This window comes from Coturnix japonica, chromosome 5, assembly GCF_001577835.2.
Source record: "Coturnix japonica isolate 7356 chromosome 5, Coturnix japonica 2.1, whole genome shotgun sequence".
Classification (NCBI taxonomy): Eukaryota; Metazoa; Chordata; class Aves; order Galliformes; family Phasianidae; genus Coturnix; species Coturnix japonica.
The window spans coordinates 16,936,120-16,957,823 of NC_029520.1; the positions used below are offsets into that span (position 1 = coordinate 16,936,120).

The following is a 21,704-nucleotide window of genomic DNA, read 5'->3' on the forward strand; positions in this document are numbered from 1 at the left end:
CTATGCAAAGCTTCTATCATCATTGCTTTAATAAACCAGTATCACTCTGGCTCTGGTTTCTCCAAGTAGATTACTTCATAATTGCATGGCAGGCTTTTGAAACTTTCATTTTATTCTGTTTTTCTTTTGTAAGATAATCTTGAAATAACAGCAGCTTTACTTGTATCCATCATGACTGTCTCTTGGTCATGACCACAAGCAGCCTGATGTAGGCTTCACTGTTGTTTAGTAAATTGATTGTTTTCATTTATTGATGATAGAATGCTTTCTAACACAAGAAACTCTTGTCCAATGCCATAGGGAGCACAGTATGTACTGAGAGTAAATGATAATAGTGAAGAGTTTTCTTTGTTCTGGGGGCTGGAGAAAGACCTGGATGATACTAAGAAGGTGCTAGCATCTGATTCATGCAGATTAGAAACAATGGGAGGGGGGGATATTAGGTACACAATGTCACTTTATTACAAGAAAAGTGTTACAAAACTTGCTAAAGACAGGTCGATTCAGGGACAGTGCTTTTTATCAGCTTTGCAAGATCTTTTTGTAATGAACATAAGAAATCTTACTTTTCTTTATTAAATAAACAGAAAACAAAACAAACACAGCAAGACATTACGGTAACAAAGATTCAGAAAAATATATACAGATACACATTTTAGGGATATGCTTTCCTACTTACTTCTTGCATCCCAGAATATTAAACAAACAGAAAATCATTTTGTTCTCATCTTATGTTTCTGCCTTCATAATTTGACCTTTCTAACAGCTGTTGGTTGTTATGTAGGATTTTGCCTGTGCATAAATGTTTTCTTTCAGGCTTCTGCCTGCTGGTGATGCAACTGATTGAAGCTGAAGCAGTTGGTTTGAAAGAAAATGGACATAAAAGCTGCCAGAAGAGAAGGGCAAGCTTATAGGGAGGACATAAAGGTGGCAGTGTGGATTACCAGTTGTTTATCTGTTTTGAAGAATCATCTTGACAAGTCACGCAGTACAAAGGAGGATGTTAGATGCTGTTGTGCTTGTCTCTTCTTGCTTGCTCACTTAGTTGAAGATTAAAATCTCAATCAAATGAGCCCAAACCACTGTGGGCATAAAAACAGGCAGAACCTGATAGTTGAAATCTGTTACAAACTGCTGATGTGTCCGACTGAAGAATCTAGGGTAGTTATTTAAAAACTTTCTAATCCACCAGAGCTGTGCTGGAGCTATGTTCATCCAAATCAGGTCACCCCATGCCCTTGGGATTCAAGTCCCTGCAGTGAGCTAATCCTGTGTAGGCACAAATTTGACATGTAAAATGGCTTTCAGAGTGACTTATTTTTATTTATATTCTTATTTATTTATTTGAACTTTTCACTTCAAAGCAAAGCAATGACTCTTCCCCACCTGGCCACCTGCTTTAGGGCAGGAGAGAACTCATGGTGTCATTAAAAGCTGTCCAATCTCATTGCGTTCTGTGAAGCGTGAATGTGACAGTACTGCTTCTTTCAATCAACATCCTTTTTAATGTCAGAGAAAAGAAGGCCACAAAGAGCCAAGAGCTTTTTGATGCTTTTATTTTCATTGTTGTTCCTTTTGTGTTTCTGAGGAGACACGTTAGGTTATTCCTCCCCTCTTGCTTTCAAACATACAGCTCTCTTGTTAACAGGCAGCACAGCTTGTCAGTTCTTACATCTTTATGTACATGGTAATCCTTAAGCATAGATATGCTGGCATTGCAAACAATCACAGATTATGTAGGCATCCAAATTAAGTGTCACTAGTATTGTTCCCCTTCTTCTGCTCTGTGTCTTATGGCCTGGGGACGTTGGATACATCTCATGGACTGTCTCTTAACATATGAATCACGTAGAGTTAGAAGTCTGAGCTGCAACAAGAACGTGTGAGTTAAAGGATACTGCAGGTGAATTACAAGTTCTGGTAGGTGATAGAGATTTTTAGGGGCATAAATAGTATTTAAATGCTTGCATCATTATGAAGCTGTTTACACCTTTGTTCCATCTCTCCTTGCAGTCTCCTTGACCACACATAAATTAGGGCTGAACCTATTTTTTTTTTTTTTTTTTTTCTTCCTGTGCTCTTAAACTCTTTTTCTCTTGTGAGTGGGGAAAAAATGGGGATAGTATTCTGGAAGGAATAGATCACCTTATTGCTCATGATTTGTCTCTTGACTTCAAAGGGCACAAGTTCTGCTTGCCATCCGTTTTTAGACTGTTTTGTTCTTCCTGTCAGAGGCAGTGCTGCAGTTACAGCTGCTCACTACTTGAGGTGAGCAGCCCACTCTGTCTTAGTGGTTGCTGTTCTAATGATTCTGACTCTGAGCTAGCAGGGTGATCTCCTGGGAGGCTCTGAAGGTGCTATTGTTGGCTTTGTGATACTGTTCTGGTTTATTGTGTGCTTTTTATTTTTAAATTAATTTCTTAAGAACGACACATGATTAGGGTTGAATTCCATTGCGTATCGACCTCAGCTGCATCTGGGAGCGGTTGAGAAGGTTAAAACCCCTTAGGAGTGTGCAGGCTTGGTCATTTAACACTGTTTTCATAATGGTATCTATTTCTTTGTAGATATTCTGACTTTTCTAACATTACAGAATCATGCATATCTGAGGGTTGTTATGTAATCAAATCTATGTGCAAAATTTGTGAGTATTTGTTCTTGGGAGTGTATGGAGTGAGCAATGTGAGGAATGCCTGCTGTGTCTGCAGATTGCCATTTTGGATTTTTTTTTTTGTGATGTTTCTATGTGCGTCTCTCCATGGCATGCCTTTGAGTTTTTTGACAAAGTAAATATTAGCACTTGGGACTTAATTGCCTTTGCTTTGTTGATCTCATTTAGACAGATGTCTGTTCTTTCTTAGATAGACTCATATGGCAATGGGATATTGAAAGGAGTAGGTTGATGTGGGTTCTCCAAATAAGGCAGAGTCATAAATTAGGTTATGCTTCTTATAAAATGGCGTAGCAAAGATGGCTGTACTGCATTTTGTAATGTCTGAGTAAGAAATAAGAAATAAGACGCGGACTGTACCTGTAAGGTGATAAATGTCTGAGCAGTCCACTTACAGAGAGTAAGCAGGAAACAAGACTCAAGAAAATCACTGTGAATGAGTAAAACCATTTACACTGTGTTTTTCAAAGTGGTGTCCAGAAATAATTGAACACCTTTAGAAAGAAATACCTATTCAATTTTCTATGACACATTAGGAGAAGAGATGCAGGACTGCAGCAGCAAGGAGATTCCAGGTTAAGGTGGCTTGTGTGCAAGAAAGCATATAACAGTGCAGAAGTGCATGGAGGTATAAATATAGAACGTCAGTAAAAGTGTATGACTCATACTGCTGTAGTAGCACAGTGCTGAATTTATTTGCAGAAGTACAGAACAAAAACCCTATGGCATACTATGATGCGTTTGCAGATAGTTTTCCTTAGCTGGTTAATGTTTTATGCATATTGCTTTTTTAGAGACGTTGCTAAACTGTGCTTTGATTTTCTTTTTTGCTTTTTTCTTCATTTTGTTTGGGCTTTGTGTTTAGATGAAGAGTTAAGTCCTTTATTGAACCTTGAATGCAGCAGATCTGTTTGCTGGGTAGAGATGAGTTAGATTTGTTTTTAATCATGTAACTAAATTTAGCCAGCAATCTGCATTTTAAGGCATTGCTATTAAAAGTCTAAAAGTGAGATATGCATCATAGTTTGAATTTAAAATGAGCCAGAGGCACAGCTGGTGAGGCAGTCATGACTCTAATCATGAGTGGAGAGAAATGAGAAGGGAATTTTCTCATCTTGCAGATGAATGCAAAGTGGGAAAAGTGCTCCAACACCTTCCCCGCCCCCAACCCTGCTTCCTTTGCTTTGGTTCATGATTGCATGGACCTGGTGTGGTAATAGATGGCCTCCCCTTCTTCTTCTTTGAACTAGGATCATATATCTGCTTAATATCAACTACGTGTACACAATTTTAAGATCTACTAAATTCCATGTTGTATTTTTTCTTCCAGCTTAGTCAGAGTTTCATGCAATATTTCATGTTTTTGGTTTCTCTATCCTTTATCCCACCTAAAGCACAGATCCAGAGGCAAGATTTAGAGGGTATCTGGAGCATCTTGGTATATTTCATACTTGAAAGATATTTTTTTCCAATTTTGCAAAGCAGTGAGGCATGCAATTAAGTATGTGAATAATCACATTAACTAAATGTTGCCCATCTTGATAGATAACTTGGTGTAATTATGGAAGCTAAAAAGGGAAAGTTTCCCTATCTTTTTAATGAATGAAAATCAAAGCAGTTTCTGTTCTTAAAGGCATTGGTAGTCCTGATGAACATAGATCTGTTGGCAAACTTAGCATGCCATGTGAAACTGTGAGTTACGTCTATAACGTAATATATATAGAGTATCATATAGAGTATCAAACTGACTTAGTAGGGCAGTGCTTTTAGCACTACTTACTGTTGGTAAGCTTCCATTTTTTAGGCTGTTTTTCAGCTGGACTGATTCCTTGACTTGGTTTACCTTTCTCCTCAAGACTAGTTGTTCAAGCACAGTGAAGAGCGATGGTCTAGGTGGAAGAGGAACTAGCTGGGCCCACAGCTTCTTGTATAATTTTGGTGTAAATGGTTTCTGAAGTTCTCAGTCTGTGCTCTGAACCTTTCTGTCTGGGTTAAAAGCTGCCACAGTCCCATTGTCTTCTCCTAGAGAAAGTCATACGTCCTAGTGGTGCTACCTGCCTAGCAGTGTTTGCTATTATGTTATTAAGAGTCACTGGATGCTTAGTGTTTTGGTATTTACAGGAGGTTCTGAAAGCAGCTTGATGCTATTTTCTTATGCTGTAGATGTTTAGATCTATGTCGTGTATTATAGTATATATATACCTGGCTGGTGGAATTTTCTTTTGTAAATGCATAGTAGTCTTGGCTGATTTTTTTCTGTTTCCTCTTAATTTTTGTGAGTATTTTGGGCAATAGGGACGGGTCACAAAAAGAAACTATTTGTTTGCTGGGTGAGCCACTAGTTCTAATGGTGTGAAACCCATTAAATGCCTTTTTTGTTTTGCTCTCACACACATTTTGATTGGTCACCAGACTTGAGGATATCTGATGTAGCTGAGAATGGCAGCAGTTTTTGGCCTACTTAAAGCTCATAAAAGTTTGATATATCCATAGCTGCTGCAGGAACACTGATGATACTTTTATAGTTCTCTTCCTGTGGCACATGTGGTTTGTTGGCCTCTCGTTGCAGTTTTTTATCCTACTTATAGGTTGCTTGCACACCTGGAAGCCCTCTTGAGATGCTTCGTGTTGAGAGCCATGGACTCTTCTGAACTAGAAGCATGTTGCAGCCTCTGACTGCAAAAGGCTGAAACTGGCAATTGTCCTGTCTGGAGGTTTCTATTGCTGACAACTCTTGGAGTGTTTTTCCTATTCTGTTGGATTTTTCTGACAGAAGAGGCATGACCTCAACATCATGTATAGATTTGTGCTTTAGTAGTGTTTTTAATAGCTGCTTTAAATTAAAACAGAAAAAAACCACCCACCAACAAAATAGATTATTATGTAAAGATGCAGAAGGCTCTATGAAGGTCATATAGAAAGATGTGTTAATGGGTCTGGGCAGCTCTGTTGTACTGGACTCTTGTGTAAGAGAGTAAAGGGACCATTGAAACCTTTGTCAGAGCATCTAATCCTGCATTGTACCAGAACCTTGCACAGTACAGTGTTGTAGGTGCAGTAGCATTTCCAGGCTTCCAGCTACTGAAACCAGAATGTTTGTCACAATGGTTGGAGGGCATAAATGGTTGTCTGGAAGGACAGCAGAAGCGTGTAGCTGTGGGACAGGGGTTGGCTTGCTCTCTGTGGAGCAGGGGGGAGTCAAAGACAGCCTGTAAATGCCAGTTTTGAAGACACACCACTGTGAATTCTCACATGAAAGCAGTCGTTATGAATTTAATATGAAAGATCCTATTTCAGATCTGAATGAGATTAAGCATTCAGCATGGATATCCAGACTTCATTTGCAAAGTAATGGTTAATGTAACCGTGACTTAAGATAGCCTAGATGGACTCTTTCATCTTGTATTTATTATAGTTCAAAGCTTGTCTGCATACTGAAGAGAAGCTTCAAGGAGATAATGCTAGTGCAATCATGGGATCATCTTAAAAGAGAAAAATTGATGGAAAGATTAATCTGAATCTGTGTGAAAAGTAGTAAATTTTAATGTGCCTGTACACCTGTTGTTTAACAGTGAAACTAAGCTGTTTTTAAAACTAAAAGCCTTTTTCCAAATAGGTATTTTTTCACCAAATATTTACGTGGTTGAGTAGATTGACTAAGAAAGTGCTAGGTAATGCGCTCTGCAGCCTCAACAGCACCATAAAGCACAGTAAGAGCCACAGTGCCAGGCAGGAAGCAAGAAGAGGTGCTTTACGCAACGTTGCTGGATTTGCAGAATTCTGAGTATTGTAAATTTGTGATCTTAAAGCCATTCTTAACTCTGTATGCTTTGTGGTAGCTTAAGGATAGAAGGCTGAATTGAGGAAAACACAGAGGAGCCTTTCTAATGCTGAATTTCCATTGAATACTATCATACCTTCTCTGTGAGGCCAATGGGATGAAATTCAATACCAAGCATCGGGTCTTGCACTTTAATCACAGTCACCCCATGCAATGTGGCAGGCTTGGGGCAGAATGACTGGAAAGCTGCGTGGAGGAAAAGGACTTGGGGGTATTGGTTGAATCTTGGCTGAACGTGAGCCAGAGGTGTGTGCAGGTGGCCAAGAAGGCCTATGGCATCGCGTGGCTTGTATCAAGTAGTGTTGCCAGCAGGAGAAGGGAGGTGGTCATCCCTCTGTACTGAGCCCTGGTGAGGCTGCAACTTGAGTGCTTTGTTCTTTTTTGGGCTCCTCACTGCCAGAAAGACATCAAGGAGTGTTTCCAGGGAAGGGCAGTGAAACTGGTGAAGGGAGGCTGTGGCAAGGTGGTGTTTGATCCCTTCTCCTAGGTTACAGCAATAGGACTAGAGGGAGTGGCCTTAAATTGCACCAGAGGAGATTCAGATTGGATGTTAGGAAGAATTTCTTCTCAAAAAGAGTGGTCAAGCTTTGAAACAAGCTGCACAGGGGAGTTTTGGAGTAATTGTCCTTGAAGGTATTAAAGGGTAGATGTCATACTTAGGAGCATGATCTAATGGGCAATGTTGGTGGTAGGTGGATGGTTGGACTGGATGATCCAAAGAGGTCTTTTCCAGTCTTAATGATTCTATGATTTGCTTGTGGAAAAAAAGGAGTTATGATAATGTCTGCTGGGATGACGCTGATGTTCACTATTGAGGATTTAAAAAGCCTTTTGTAATCGGGGCCCATGTGCTCAGAACATGGCAAGATCAAGGTCTTAGGAAGCATCACTAGTATTGTAAAAGAACTGCCAATGTAGTATACGTCTTTCACACAAGCTGTAGAAATACCTCCTGCCTTTTATGCTCTTTTAATGTATAGAATCTGATACAAAATAACTTTTTCTGATGCCTCAGCCATTTCCATGGTTGATGTACGCTGTCCAGTTGACTCATCACTGTGTATGTTTTCTCGACTTCTAATTAAAATCTGTTCTATTCTAATATTAGACCAACATTCCTTGTTATATCACCCTTCATTCTTAAGTAATTCATCCTGCAGCCTCCTTACTCTGTATGACTAATGTCTTTCTCAAATATTCTTAGAACGTTTTAAAATATCATCTATATAATAAGCTGCACAGTACCAATACCTCTCATTACAGTTGCTTAACACTTTCTGTCATAATTCAATGCTTACTTTCGCTTAGGATTTTGTGAAGACTTAACCTTCTTGACTGGAATTTTCCATTCATTGATGTTTGTCTCAGCCTGAAATTTCCACTTCTGACTGAAATTTTTTTGTTGGTCTGTTTGCTAAAAATGTAATCGGTATTTCATAGAGGAGGCACTTCTAAATCAGCTTCTGTTAGGTTGTCTCACAGAAAAGGTATTTTGGAGTTCATGAGACCTAAAGGAGGAGTTGGCTTTTTGGTCCAGCTTTTAATCTTTTCTTAAAACAAATAAAAAATTGCCTAGTTTAAAATTTCAATTGATATTCTCCATGTTTGCCAACCAATAAGCACCTGAAGCATGTTTTCCATGGTTGCAAAATGGAAAAAAGTGTAATTAGTTGTTTCTGCTTCTCAACAGTGAGACTCCTAAAGGCTGTTTGGTGTTGAATGTGTAAGTATTTCTATGCTGCTTGACCAGTTAGGGTAACAGAACCTGGGCATTGGAGGTGTTTTGCTGTATCTAAACCCTATCACTGTCTGTTTTCAATCCTTCTGATATACTCGTGTTCTTTATTTCCACCAAATTTACTGAAATAATTTGCAATAATAAGAAAGAGCGCACTTCAAAGCCATTGTAAGGTTGTAGAGGAGTAAAACCATGAGGATCGTACTGTTTCCAGGCCTGTTATTTATATTTCAGCTTGTTTGAGAGTTTAATGTAGTGCCTGAAAAATTGATCCAATAATAGAACAGCTTTAAACCTGAAGGGCACCTAGTAAGTAAAAGTAAAGTGGAAGGAAAAAAAAAGACCAAACTTAACGGCATGTAGAGATGGTGGGTAAAGGAGCTTTTTCCAGTCTTCATTGCTGATACAAACACAACAAACAGCTGATGGCAGCTGTAGTTAGATAAGAGGTATTGACTGGTCACCTACAGGGCAGGAAAATAATTTTCTCAGTGAGTAACTGGTCAGGATTTTTAGGTTGCCTTCATCTGAATCCATGAACATCAGTAGTAGACAAGAATTTAGACAAGGTAGAGCAGTGCTCTAATGTGAGGATGCCCAGGATCCTTGCTGTTACCTGAGTGGTTTGGGGCTTCTCTGAGTGTCTGGGTCCAGATGGAGCACAGCATTTGCATTTGGGAAAAAACTCAGACTATGGAGGACTCTTTCCTGTGTCTGAGGTAGTGCTACCGTTGGGTTGGGAGGATCTGTGAATGTCATCACATACCTTGCTCACCTTTCTGGAGGCCGTATGTGTTGCTGATATCTGTCTCTCTTGCGCTTGATGTGTTTGGCTTCTGAGGATTGAAACACTTTGAGTTACAGTCCTTGATGTCAATGCAGCACTATCTGGGTAGGGCTTGAGAGCCTGTGGCATGTTAATGATCCAAGTAGATGCTACAGAAATTCTTTCTGGCTTTATCCTCCCTAAAATTCTGCCTGAGTTCCTGGAGTTGATACAAAGTAGAGCAGCCTGCCTGCACATCTCTAGTCTGCTCACAGACTTCTTCATAGGTGCAGTAATCTGGTGTGATATCAAAGTCTGAGACTCAATCTACATTTAGGTTTGCTGCAGAACATATTGTCACAGGAGCTTTCCTGCAACATTTTTTGCAGCTGCAGACATTTTTAGCAGAGATCCATACAAACTGTAAATATAGTACCCACAAAATAAGAGTATACATTTTTTTTAAGCTACAAACTATTTCCTCCAAGTTTTAAAGCATACTGGTATTCTATTAATGAAACCTTCTAGTTCTTTAACCTAAGAAAACAAAGCCTGTGTATTAAAAGATCTCTCTTGGATTGAAAGGAGTGTGTGATTGTTTTCAGCTTCTGCCTAAGTGCTGGAGAGCTCCAAAGGCAAAATATCTTATTGCCCTTGAAAGAAAAGGACAACTAATTTTGTCCCTTAATTATTTCAAGGAAAGCGTAGTCAGTGAACTAAGAGAATGAATCTGAAAAATTGTTTCTGAAAACTGAAAGACCTGAGTGAAAGATAACACTACCAGCAGATTTCCAAAGAAGATGGATAAACTTTGTGCATATTTCTACTAATGTCAGAGATTTCCAGTTTGAAATGCATTACTGGCTTAAATCCCCCAAACCAGTAGTGCCTAGCTATGTTCTCTCTGAGACAGTATAACAGCACCCAAAAGAAAAAGGTGTTCGGGTTTCCTGAGGTTTGTATTATGGCATGTTAAGGAAACCCGCAGCTCTGTGGGATATGTCTTCACTGAAAGGCAAGGGAAGAGGTGAGTGTTAGAGCTGCTTTGCTTGACTTCTTGCAGATTTCACAGGAGTCCAGTTCTCAAGAGAAGTTTGAGGCTTGACTGGAGTGCACGTGGAACTCAGGGTCACTGCAGGCTTCCTTCTGGGCTGTAATGGTGGGATTGCTGCTTCTTGTAAAAACCCACTTAAGAGCATATTGTTTATGTTGTGTATATGTAGCTTTTTAAATTGGAAGCCCTGAAGGGAGAGTTTTCAATGACTTCCTTGCAAAAGGGCAGAAATGTAGTTATGTCATTAAGAAAAAAAGCTTGCAGCTAGCATGTTCTTTCAAAATGGGAATGGAAGGCAGAAAGCATTACTTTCTGAATATTATTCATTTTGTAGGATGGACTTTGGGGTGTCGGTCCTGCAGCAGTGAACCCCTTATAGTGTGGTGAGAAGGATGATCCAAACGCTGCTGATTTCATTTAAAACTGTCTTGGTAAAAATGTGATTCATGTGAGAACAAACTGTTGTATTTGGAATGCTTAATGATGACTGTGGCGGTGTTCCTCACTAATCAGCTGCTGCCCTAAGGGCTATAACTTTGCTAGCAGGAGTTGTGACAGGAGGTATCCTGTCTATCAAGAAAACAAACTGTATGTTAAGTACAGGACATGGGATGGATATTTCTGTGGCAAATACTGATAATAGAAAAGAATCTTTTGTGCTTCAAAAACAGCTGTTTTGTGTGTGCTTCCATTAAGATAAAAAACAACATCCTTTATATAAACAAATTATGTGTATTGAGTGCAGTATGTACAAGTTAAGCAGCTTTACTGAGGTGGTTTCATTTACAGCCCAGGCCAGCACACAGATGGCATTCTGCTGGAAAGGTAATGAAGTCAGAGAAACTGTGTGGAAGTGCATCTTAATGCATCTTTAGTTTTAATATATTTTTTCTTATGCTCCCAGAAGCAAAGAAGTTTTCACTAGGTTTTTAAAGCTTTATATAAGATATACTGGGAAGCAGTGTTCTAGTTTTGAATTGGTATCCATATGTTCCAGGAACCTAGTGAGTAAGTAATCTTCAAATGTGCTTTGTTTTTAGAAACTGGGAAGGTATTCACCTGGGGCAGAGCAGACTACGGACAGCTTGGAAGACATGCAGTGGTTCCTGATGGGCAGGAGACGTGCACAGCATCTGAACAATCCTTGAAGCTGTTTTGTAACATTCCTATTTCCTTGTCTTGCCTGAATGGAGCATCTCAGGTAATGAAGAAATTATCATTTTTTCCAGGTTTTTCTGGGGTGCATTAAGATAATCAGAACAATTTCCTAATAGAAACCTTTCAAATGCTGCAGCACAAGCCCTTGTTGCTCTTCCTGTAAGCTCGGAAGTTAATGATTCAATTACTTCAAATTTCATAAAAGGCTTTTGCATTAAGAAGCTGATTTTCTCTTGTTTGAATCAGATGCCAAGTTCTTTCAGATGTAAGTGCGTACTGGAGATAGTTGCAGCTTTGATGAAGTCTCACAGTTGGGTGGGACCTTGCCCAGATGTGGCACTGCTTTTTGCTGAAGCCCCCTGTAACAGTTTAGCCAATGGCTGTTCTCTAGCTGATAAATAGTGTTGCAGCTTCTGTCTCTGGTTGACTACTCAATTATGAAGATTCCTCTTCTTGACATCCTTGAGTTTTATTGGAGGGTTTCTTTTTTTATGACTAAGTTGAGAAAATTTACAACCTCAAAGATGGTGGGAAAGAGAATGTTACATAAGAAGTCAAAGTTGTTTGCCAAAGTCTGACAAAACATGCAAACCTGTACTGCTTACAAACCGAATTCTTGGCTTGTTAGTGTCTGAGAAGCAGCACAGAATCACAAGGTTGGAAGGGACCTACAAGATCATCTAGTCCAACTGTCCTCCCATTGCCATTGCTACTACAAGCGTGCTGCAGTTGGCTTAGTGGGAGGCAGGGTGCAGGTCCCTGAGGCAGTCAAAACGCAAGGAGTAAGTACAGGTTAAGGTCTTCAGCTGTAATGAATGTACTGCAGCTCTGCCTCAGCCCTGTCCCATCATTACTGTTCTGCAGATATGTGCAATCAGATGAGACGTGGAACCTTAGAGCGTAGGATACTGCACTGACAGATAATTTGTTTGGTTGCTGTTGACTCCGCTGAGTCTCCAACAGCAGTCTAACTAATTTTGACAATGGCATCCTTGCTTTTGTTATTGGATATCTATAGAGAACACCACTGTTAAACCTGTTTTGTGCTGCTTTTCATTTGTACTCTGGGCAGTGCCTGAAGTAGTTCTCTCATCTCTTGTACAATACAAAGCCATGGCAGCTGTAGTTTTTGCAAGGGGAACTTGCTTGGCAGGACGAGTGATCCATGAAGGTGAAGGAAGGAGATGCAATCAGAAACATTCTTTGAAAAGAAAGAGTAAAAACAACATCTCATCTTCATTCTGCTGCCCTCAGCGCTGTTCCTCCTTATAGACCTGTGAGAGACTTGATTTGAGTGATTAGCGATGGCAGTGTTCTGGAGTAGGCATCATTCTTTGCAGCGCTAACAGCATGAAGATGATTTAAGAAGAGTGTGATCAAGAGCTAGCATCATTTGTACGCTGAGAGGAGCTGCAATGATGGGAAAAGGAAAAAGCAGATAAGAGCCTAAATCACTTCACTTCAAGGTTACAAAATAATGCCAGAGCAAGAATTTATACTTAAAATTGTGTTAGGTTGCAGTGTATATACTGTGTAGTGTGTGAGCTGGTGGTTTTTTGTTTTTTGTTTAACTTATAAACTGTCATTTTTTCCACCTGTCATCATACAGAAATGAGGCTTGATTTGAGCTGAGTTAAAAAGAACACAGAGAGGATGAGTTCTTTACCATGCTTACTGTGAATTATTAACTCCAAATTGCAGTTCATTAAAGAGGGGCAATTTAATAGTTGAGGCTTACAACTAATGATTTTTATCCACAGACAATTTTTATATATCATTTTTAATGATTGAACCAAATTTTGAACCAAGTTTTGGTCCACTGATTCCCTTTGAGCTTGTGTTAATCATGCTAATACCAAAGTGGAGAAACCTGATGTAGAAATTAGAGGAGAGTGTAAAAGGCACATTAGTTAAAGACTGTTGTGCTGTCCTTGAGGTAACCTCCTGTGCTGTGGCTTGTCTTCATTCGTTTACCAAGGACTGGGGAGTCTCTTTGTGCTGAAATGGGTATAATCTCCGTATCTGTTGTCTGCCTACCTTTCCAAAACCAAGTTTTGTAGTGTTGTGAAAAACCATTTTCACTGCGAGTTTTACTTGTCTCACAAATTCATTTGGAAACGTTGACCTTGAGAAATACAAGTGTGGATTTTTGTTTGGTTGGTTTTCGTCTGAAACAATGGAAGAACAAAAGGCTGTACTTAAGATGATTTATCTGCTAATCAACTTTAAGTGTGCACGAACGTCAGGTTCCTGTAGTCTCCTGCGTTTAAACTTCCTGAAATAAGAGACTGTGGACCTATTTATTGTTTTTCTCTCGGTGTTTTTTGCACCACCACCAGGGAATGGGGATGAGATGCTGAAAAGAAACTTGGGGCTGTAGCAGAAGTCAGTTGTGTGAGACATTATGCATTCGGTGCTCTTATGTTGTGGGACGTCCTTGATTGGACCTCTTCAGAACATCTGACTCATCTGCTGCCTGATGTGCATTCACAGCCACTGCTCTTCAGATGAAAGGACAATTAAATACAAATGGCCTGAAATATGATGAGCCTCTGTATTTAGCAAATGGTACAAAGACCTGGCTTAATGTTTCCTCCTTGTCAAAATGCTTTTCCAGGCCAATTTGATATTTTTGGTTTTAATAGCTATCATTTTACTGTTTGGGGTATGTTCAGCATGTCATTCACGTTGCAGCAAGCATTTGCTGCAGCAGTAAACAAATGAGAAGAAATCATTGTGCAATGCTGAATATTTCTCACTAAATTGGATGAAGGAAAGTCTACAGTCATTTTGGAAATGCAGCACAGTTCATATGCTGCCGTGCTCTCATTACACCCTTTCTGTAATTAAAGAAAGCTGTGCTAGATTACAGCTGAGGACTGAGATCTCCAGTTTCAGTTAGGAAACTACAAAAACTTGTATCATTGTCATTTTTGGATACCTGAGTTCTTGGGCTTAATTCCCTCTTCTGTTTCACAGTCACCAAGTCTGACTCTTGGCAGTGATGAATGAAGGGGGGCCAGTTGTGTCAGGGAACAAAAATAAGCCACTGATGTGTGGCAGCCTGTACCTGCCTTGCTTCTGCTGACCCTGCCATGGTTTTGTGGTGCAAAATTGCTTAAAAAAATCTAGTCAGTGTTATGACAAAGCCTGTGTGAGCAACAGCCCTGGAAGGGGGCTGTCCTAAATGCAAAGTCCTCTTCTGCCTTGCTAGGGATCTTTCAGTTTCTGCCTTGTCTGTCTGTGAGAAGCCTAAGTGGAAATGCTGCAGTGTAAAGATTATCTTAGTGTGAGGTAAGTCAGGTCTGACCCAGGGTATGGATGTTTTCCAAATCTATGTGAAATTATGGTTTGAAGCAAGAGGTTGGTGGAAAAGGCCCTGAAGCATGCAGTTTTTCATTCTCAATTTGTCATTAGAACTGTTACAGAGAAGGGATTAACAAATCAATGCAGGCTCAAACGAGAGAAAATCGATAAGAAACTGTAGTGAACTGGAACAAAGCTATCAATTTGCAGCATTCTCTGCAAAGAAATCTCATCCGTATCTCCTTTTAAGGATGGAAAAATAATGTAAAAATGCTTTTTGGGGGTTAGATGAGTTCTGTTTTACCCGCCTGACCCCAGAACTTCAGGTCAAAAACCTTCTGGGTGTAAATACTAACATTTCTTTTTTTTTTTTTTTCCTGTTGTATTGCTGAATTGCTGGTAGGATCTGTAAGAGGAGCCTTTTCATAAAAAACAGCAATGTAAACCAACCTACTCAATGAGTATTATTACTCTTAAAAGTTTGATGGAGTGCTCTGTTTACTTTTTTGTGTTTATAGAAGTGATTTCACTAGTTCTTTTTATTTTGCCTTGTTTTGTTTGTTTTTTTTTTTTTTTTAAAAAAAAAAAAAAGAAATCCCACAAAATAAAACCCAACAACAATAAAAAACAAAAACCAAGTGTTACTTCATAAAAGTTTCTCCTTGCTGGGTTGTGCGTATTACATAGCTGGAAAATGCACGAGGTAGTGATGGGTTTCCAGGTAGTATGCAACAAATGGCTGAGGTGAGGTGGGTCCTGGTGCCTGTGACACTGCTTGTTCCTTGGCTTGTTCCTCAGGGCTGTGCCAAGTCACTTGTCACTGTGGGGCCATAACCTCACTGAGGCGATGCTGTTCTGGCCAGCCTGCAGGCTGTTTCTCCCTGCTTTTAATTTCAGGATTTGAGATTTGATTTGAACTTGGGTCATACTGGTGATGGCTTTGCTTTTCATTTGTCTGATGTTTGCAGCTTTTGCTTATCATTGTGACATTGAAGCTGTGAGCCCTGCTGGTCTTTCTGGCCTTTGTGCTTATGCTGTAAGCTGCTGTAATGCTATTGCTAAAGGGGGTGTTCAGAAGAGGGAGAAGCTCATGTTTCTGCTGTAATGCTTACAGCTGTTGCTATGCCATGTCAGTACCTTGGCACACTGTAAATTTGAGACCCTGAATTCACTAGGCAGCCTACTAAATGGCAGGTATCTGTCTGTCTTCTCATCTGGTGCTTCACTTCTAATTGAAACTGAAGTTGTCAAATGCAGGAGCTACGTCTGAACTATGTGCTTGCTGTTAGAGTTTAACATAGCTTCCCCAGCAGTCAATCAGTAAAGCTTGTTTGTGAGAGGAGGGAGAAGTGAAAGCAAAAATGATGCCTCTAATCTCGTGAGGACAGAAGTGGTGAAGTGTCTCCTGCTTTAAAACATGCTGAAGGGTTTGTTCTTGGTCTCCTGGCAGCTGATTGCAGAGGTCTCACTAAATTCAGTGACTGTGGCATGTAATCAGATAGCAGCAAAGATTGCTAAGACCTGTGCTCCTGTTGCTGATGCCTTGGAGAGTAGTCTATCAAAGAAGAAACAAATAAAAACTCTAAGGCGAAACTTTTATCATCCAGGAAAAAAAAAGAGATAGTTCCTTAGTGATATTTATCTGATAATGCCACCTTTGGTGTTTTATCACTTCAACTCCAAATCCCATCTGTCCTTCTGTCTCCAGGTGTATAACTAATAGAAATGATCCCTTCTTGGCAACAACAGTTTAGGGAGCTTGTGAGGAGTTCTTACAATATGTTTGTTTACCAGAATATTTGCCACAGTATTTGTGTTCTGAAGTGTTAGATGAACAAGCATTAGCTAGCCAGTTCCTACCTACATTTCCTTCAGTGGAAGTCCTTTTTCTCCATCTTATTTAAGCTGCTAAGGTTTACCTGCAGCTTCTGCTGTCAGTTTCTTTCACATTTTGGAAGTATGTAGTCACTCAAAACCTTGGAAACCTGAATCTTTGGTTTATTTCTACTGGAAGAAAAAAGAAAAAAAGCTGGGCTCTGCTAGACCTCGATGGAGATTGAAAGCCATGTAACAAATTTTGTCTAATAGATTTCAGCCACTTTAAGTCAGAACTATTTGATTGGTTACTCTGACAAGATATGTTGTAAATGAACATAATGATGCAATTCCCTTATTGCTTTTGTGTATGATATGAGCGCTTATCACTTTGCTTTTTGTGCAGGTGGAAGGATAGGATGTATTTTTAATTGCTAAATCTTATGCCCTTCACATCTTTCCTGTTCACTCTCCTATTTTAATTTCTTGTGGCACTTTTCTTCTCTGTGTGGAGGAAAACCCTTTTTCTTCAGTAGTTTCAGGAAAGGGCTTCTGACTTAAACCCTCAGAAGTAAATTCCAGAAATAGTGAACAGTGATTTGATCTTTTTTCCCCTGATCCAAACACACTCTTCATGGCTTCTGGGAACAGCAAAGAGAACTTTTCACTGTTTTCAGAGCAAATAAGAACAGAAATGGAATAGAAAACATCACATATCACAAGGCTTTTAATTATTCTGTATGTTTCAGTTCTTGGTTAAATGTATTTCTTCTTTGCCATCAAACCATGTTGGTTGGTAGGTGGCTCTTCCTCTGGGGCATGTCACTCCACTGGCTTTCTGTTCTGTTCACTGGATTGGATTGCTGAGGCTGATGGCTGCTGCAGGAGAAGTTCCTCACCTGACTCCATATGATCCTGCTGAACTCTAGTAATGTTTGTGGCTCTACATGAGCCTCTAGGCCCTGCTGTTATCCTCTCCCCAGGGTGGAGGGGGGGGGAGTAATAGTGTTGGTGTGATAAGTTCAGCAATTCAGACATTTGACCAGTGTCTTCTCACAACTTACTGAAAAAGTTAACTGTATGAGAAATATAAGTGAAATGGATGTGTTTGCTGGAGAAAAGTGCTTTTCAATTTGACATCTTCCACTATTGTCAAATATTTTAAAACTGTGCAAAATCCACTTCTTAAAAATCTGGCCCAATTTGCTGTTCAGCATACATCCATAACTAGTGAAGGTTTTTTGGGCCCTGACCTCCTCAGTGTTATACTCCTGCACCTTAAATTTATGCAGTAAAAGTGTTTCTAAACTCGTCTGGGAGGCGTTACAGTAACTTCCCACATTCACTGCTGGGTTTCATGCACTGAATCATTGGTAGCTGATGATAAGAGTTGATCTGAAACAGCCTGCCTTAGTACAATATATCACATGTGAGGGATTCTGCTGTGGATTTATGAGGCAAATCTGTTTCTCAAATCTGGTATTTAAAGGAATTGGCGAAAGGCTTTCTTTTCACCTGGAGTGGTCTGTGTTGATTGCTGTGAAGAACAGGTTCTTCACATCTTAAGAACTCTTTTGATCCTACCCTTTGTTTCACATTCCTGAGTTGGTTGCTGGACTAAGAGAACATTCATTAAAATAATTCTTATTTCCAGCAGTAATATGGGGATGTAGGAGCTTAAGTCTTAGCTATGATCTGATTTTGAGCTCGTAGTTGTCAACTTGTCTTTGGAAAATTCAAACTTTGTCATATTTGAAAAGATTATTTTGAAAGCGCACGCCAGTTTCTTAAGAGCATGAAGATTGATTTCTGCTTCTGAGTGAATCTGATGTTTTCATTGGGAATGCAAATGATGTGGGTTGTGGTGGGAGGGGATGTTCTCAGTCTTCATAAAACAAAAATTCACAATCTCCTTTTTTTTTTTGCAGTTTCATGACATCTGTTGTGTTTTTTATTCTTAATTCTGTTTTGAAAGGATGCAAAATCTTAGGCTTATTGTATCGTGTGAAAATAGAAGTAACCTTAAACAAGAAAATGGAGACCTGTGATGACCATCATTTTTTAAGTTTCTTTGTGCATCTCTAATAGTTCTTCCAATTTAATACTGCTTATTGTATGTAGTATTTGTTTCTGGGATCTCTGCTACTTCCCATGCTAAGTAGAAACATGAAATAAGATGTAATGTGAGTTCCATGTCTTTTAATCTTTAAGAGAAAGAGACTGCGTCAGCTTTCTCTTTGAATTGACTGAGAGAGGAACAGTTTGCTTTCTCTTCTTTTGTCATTTCTGGACTGAGCACTCAATTGTGACAGTTTGAGAAACCAGGACTGGGTTCTTGAGACCTGTTACTCACATTAGATAGATGTGATTTGTTGTGGTGCACGTGTATGTTGATACACTTGCTGAGAGAAATGTATGATACACCAAACAACTCAGGCTTGGATCCATCTGTCTTTCTTGCTTATTTTCTTCTGTATTCAGTGTTGTGTGTTGGCTGATGTTCAGGGAGAAAATGATTCAGAAACATTAAAACAATTGAAATGGTGTTGTTAACTTCCTGTTATGTTTGAGCTAAAAAATGAATCTGAGAGAATCCCAGATTGGATCTTGTATCTGACTATTTTAATGCCATTCAGTTATTTTTAATTAAATTCCTAGTAAGACAGATGTCAGAAGTAGTAAAAATACAAGTTTTGCTTGTGTTGTTAAATGCAATTTAGTTGAAGTGTAGTTGAAGAGGAATACTTTGATTTTAGAGATGCGGTGTAAGAAAACCCATTTTCCATTTGTCTGAGTTGCACCTCCCAGCAATTCAGGTAATTTGCTTTAGCTCGTAACTGATGTAGCAAAGATCTCTGGTGCAGGACCACAGTCATTACATAGGCCTCAGCTGATGCTTCCTGTGAGATGTTTTGTTTCTGAGTGCTTTCCACTGAGCCTTTCTCTTGCTCTCTTGCCCAGGAGAGTTGTTGTTCCTGTTCAGACCTACTGAGAGCCATCTGGTGCAGCACCTGAACAAGCCTGGCACACAGCTCCCATTTGTCATAGTGCTGGGCCCAGCACCTGGGAGAGATGGGCTGCAGACACAGCTGTTTTGTGTTTGTAAAAATGTGTCTGGTCATAAACCTTTTGATACTTCAGTGCATTTTTTTGGATAAAGTTTTGGGAAAAGCAAGCTAAAACTGGCCACATTTCCCAGACTCGGTGCATCCTCCTTCCTTTGCACTGTTTTGGACGAGAGAAGAAACTCATTCTGCAGAAACCCAAAGATGTGCTTTTTCCTTTTTCCTCACTCATCCATTTTACAGCCAAGGGCAGCACCTCAAGGTGAGCTGCAGTGGGGCTTTGTTTGCCCTGGATCAGTGTCAGACTTTTCAGCGGAGTTTTAGAGCAGACCTGCCTGATCTTTAAATAATCTTTTCCTTCCTCTGGCAGTGTAGCAGCACATTTCCCCTGCTCCCCACAGGCAGATCACTGAAATGAATAGAAGGCTTAAGGTGGTCAATAATTGTATTCTACACGTCTTGCTCATATTGTGAGCTCTGCTATGTGTAGCAAAATCCCCGAATGCTTCTCTCCTGTCTTTGTAAGTCACTTCAAGCCTCGCATTGCTGGATGGAGATAAGTGAAAATCTGAAGACCAGCACCTTGAACGGATTGCCAGTGATAGCAGGGCAAACTGCCTGAGCCTGGAAGAGCAGGAGGAATGCACCAGTGGTTTTAGGTGACTAAGCAAAACTTTTTATTAGTCAAATCTGCAGTAAGCCTAACTGCATCTAGAAGCTGCAGAGAACACATACTGCTTCTCTTTGTTTTGTTGCCATGCTAAAACCTGAAAGCATTCTGCCCCTGTCTTCTGCCCCAAGTTACATCCCCATAGGTAGGGAATGCAAAACACCTGTGTGTATGAGCTGTCTTTGATCAACAGCCTTGTTCAAAATGTGCCATAAGGAAACAGGCAACAAAAGTGAGAGAGCAAAACACAGATGATTAGATAAGAGCAAGCAGCAGAGCTTGGGTCTCTGATGGCCAGAGTAGGATAAAAGGGAAAAGGAAAAAAATAACACAGCAAGCATTCCGGTGTGTAGTTAATCTTCTGTATAGAATCCTTTGGTATTTATTTGCAGACAACACAACTCTGTCATGATCTTGACTTGGAGACCTGAAATGCTGCAGGAGTTTCTGGATCAAGTTCAGTGTTGCTGGAGGGGCACGCTTGGGTCAGTGTAGAGCTCCACAATGTCCAGTAGAGCTGTCAACCCCACTATAGAGCCATACCATCACTCAGTGACTGGTGGCTGTCATATTTTAGTATGCGAGATGCACTAGGCAGTGAAGATAGTGATAATCTATGAGAAGCTGGATACGTATGTTAAGGCTAGCTGCTCTTGAAGGAATTGTAATAACTTGAAAACAAGTCTTTTTTAATCCTGATAACCTGAAACTTCATGTTGTAATACCAAATTCAAGTAGCAAGACTGGAGACCCATTTTAGGAAATCCTTTGCTTTGAAGCCAGCTTCACAATTATGTTGTAGAATCAAGTGCTCAGAAGTATTCTGTAAATGCTTTTGGATAACAACATTTTTGTTGTCATTTGACAAACATCTGGTTTTACATTCAGCTATGCAGAGTGTGCTTGATTAGTCCAGTTGATTTTAGAAGTAAGGGAAAACTGAAGGTGATTAAGCATAACAGGTTTTGGCACAGTGCAAGTGTTTTAAAAGGATTGAACTCATAAGCAAGAGTAAGTGTATTGTTTCGGTCTTTTAGGTACAAGTGAGTGAATTGTCTGAACTTGTTTGATGAAGTAGTTGATGAGAGAGGTGAAAGTTTGTTGCCAAGTTCTGTCTGATTTTTAATACAACTGAAGAGCACAAGAACGAAGACAGTTTAAAATGTGCTGCCATATTGCTGTGCCTGTCTTGTTGCAGCTTGCAGTTCATGCAGTACAGTGTAGATTATTAGTTGCTGCTCAGGCTGACATGAAATTTTCTGCATTGGGTTTGAAAAATCTTCTGGAATCGGTCCAGCAAGTTATGCATTCCAGTTAATGACTAGAAATGAAATTATGTCTAAATGACTTTCTGTGATATCTAAGTCACTGGAATGTATGTTATCATAGTGGCTGAAAAATTATTTAATCATTTCAGAGAGCTTTATTTTAGTTAATGTCACCCTCTTTTTCATTCTAATACTGATTTGGTCTCTGATCTATTGGATTCAGTAAGTATTTGAAGTTTGAATTTTCTGTGACCTACGTCATGTTAATGTGTCCTTAACACTGGGAAAGTGTATTTTTGTGAAGATTTGTGGAGTAATAGTGCGTAGCTCCTTAGAGAAAAGTGAACTTGAT

At 39.7% G+C, this 21,704-nt stretch overlaps 1 protein-coding gene across 2 annotated transcripts in view; it reads left to right on the plus strand.

Annotated features, from left to right (window-relative positions):
• SERGEF (secretion regulating guanine nucleotide exchange factor) overlaps positions 1-21,704 on the plus strand; it is a 132,243-nt gene that overhangs the window by 19,702 nt on the left and 90,837 nt on the right. For both annotated transcript variants that reach the window (XM_015864176.1, XM_015864177.2), the window contains exon 9: positions 11,111-11,271. In XM_015864176.1, the coding sequence (XP_015719662.1) occupies positions 11,111-11,271 (161 nt within the window). The remainder of the gene's footprint in view (positions 1-11,110; positions 11,272-21,704) is intronic.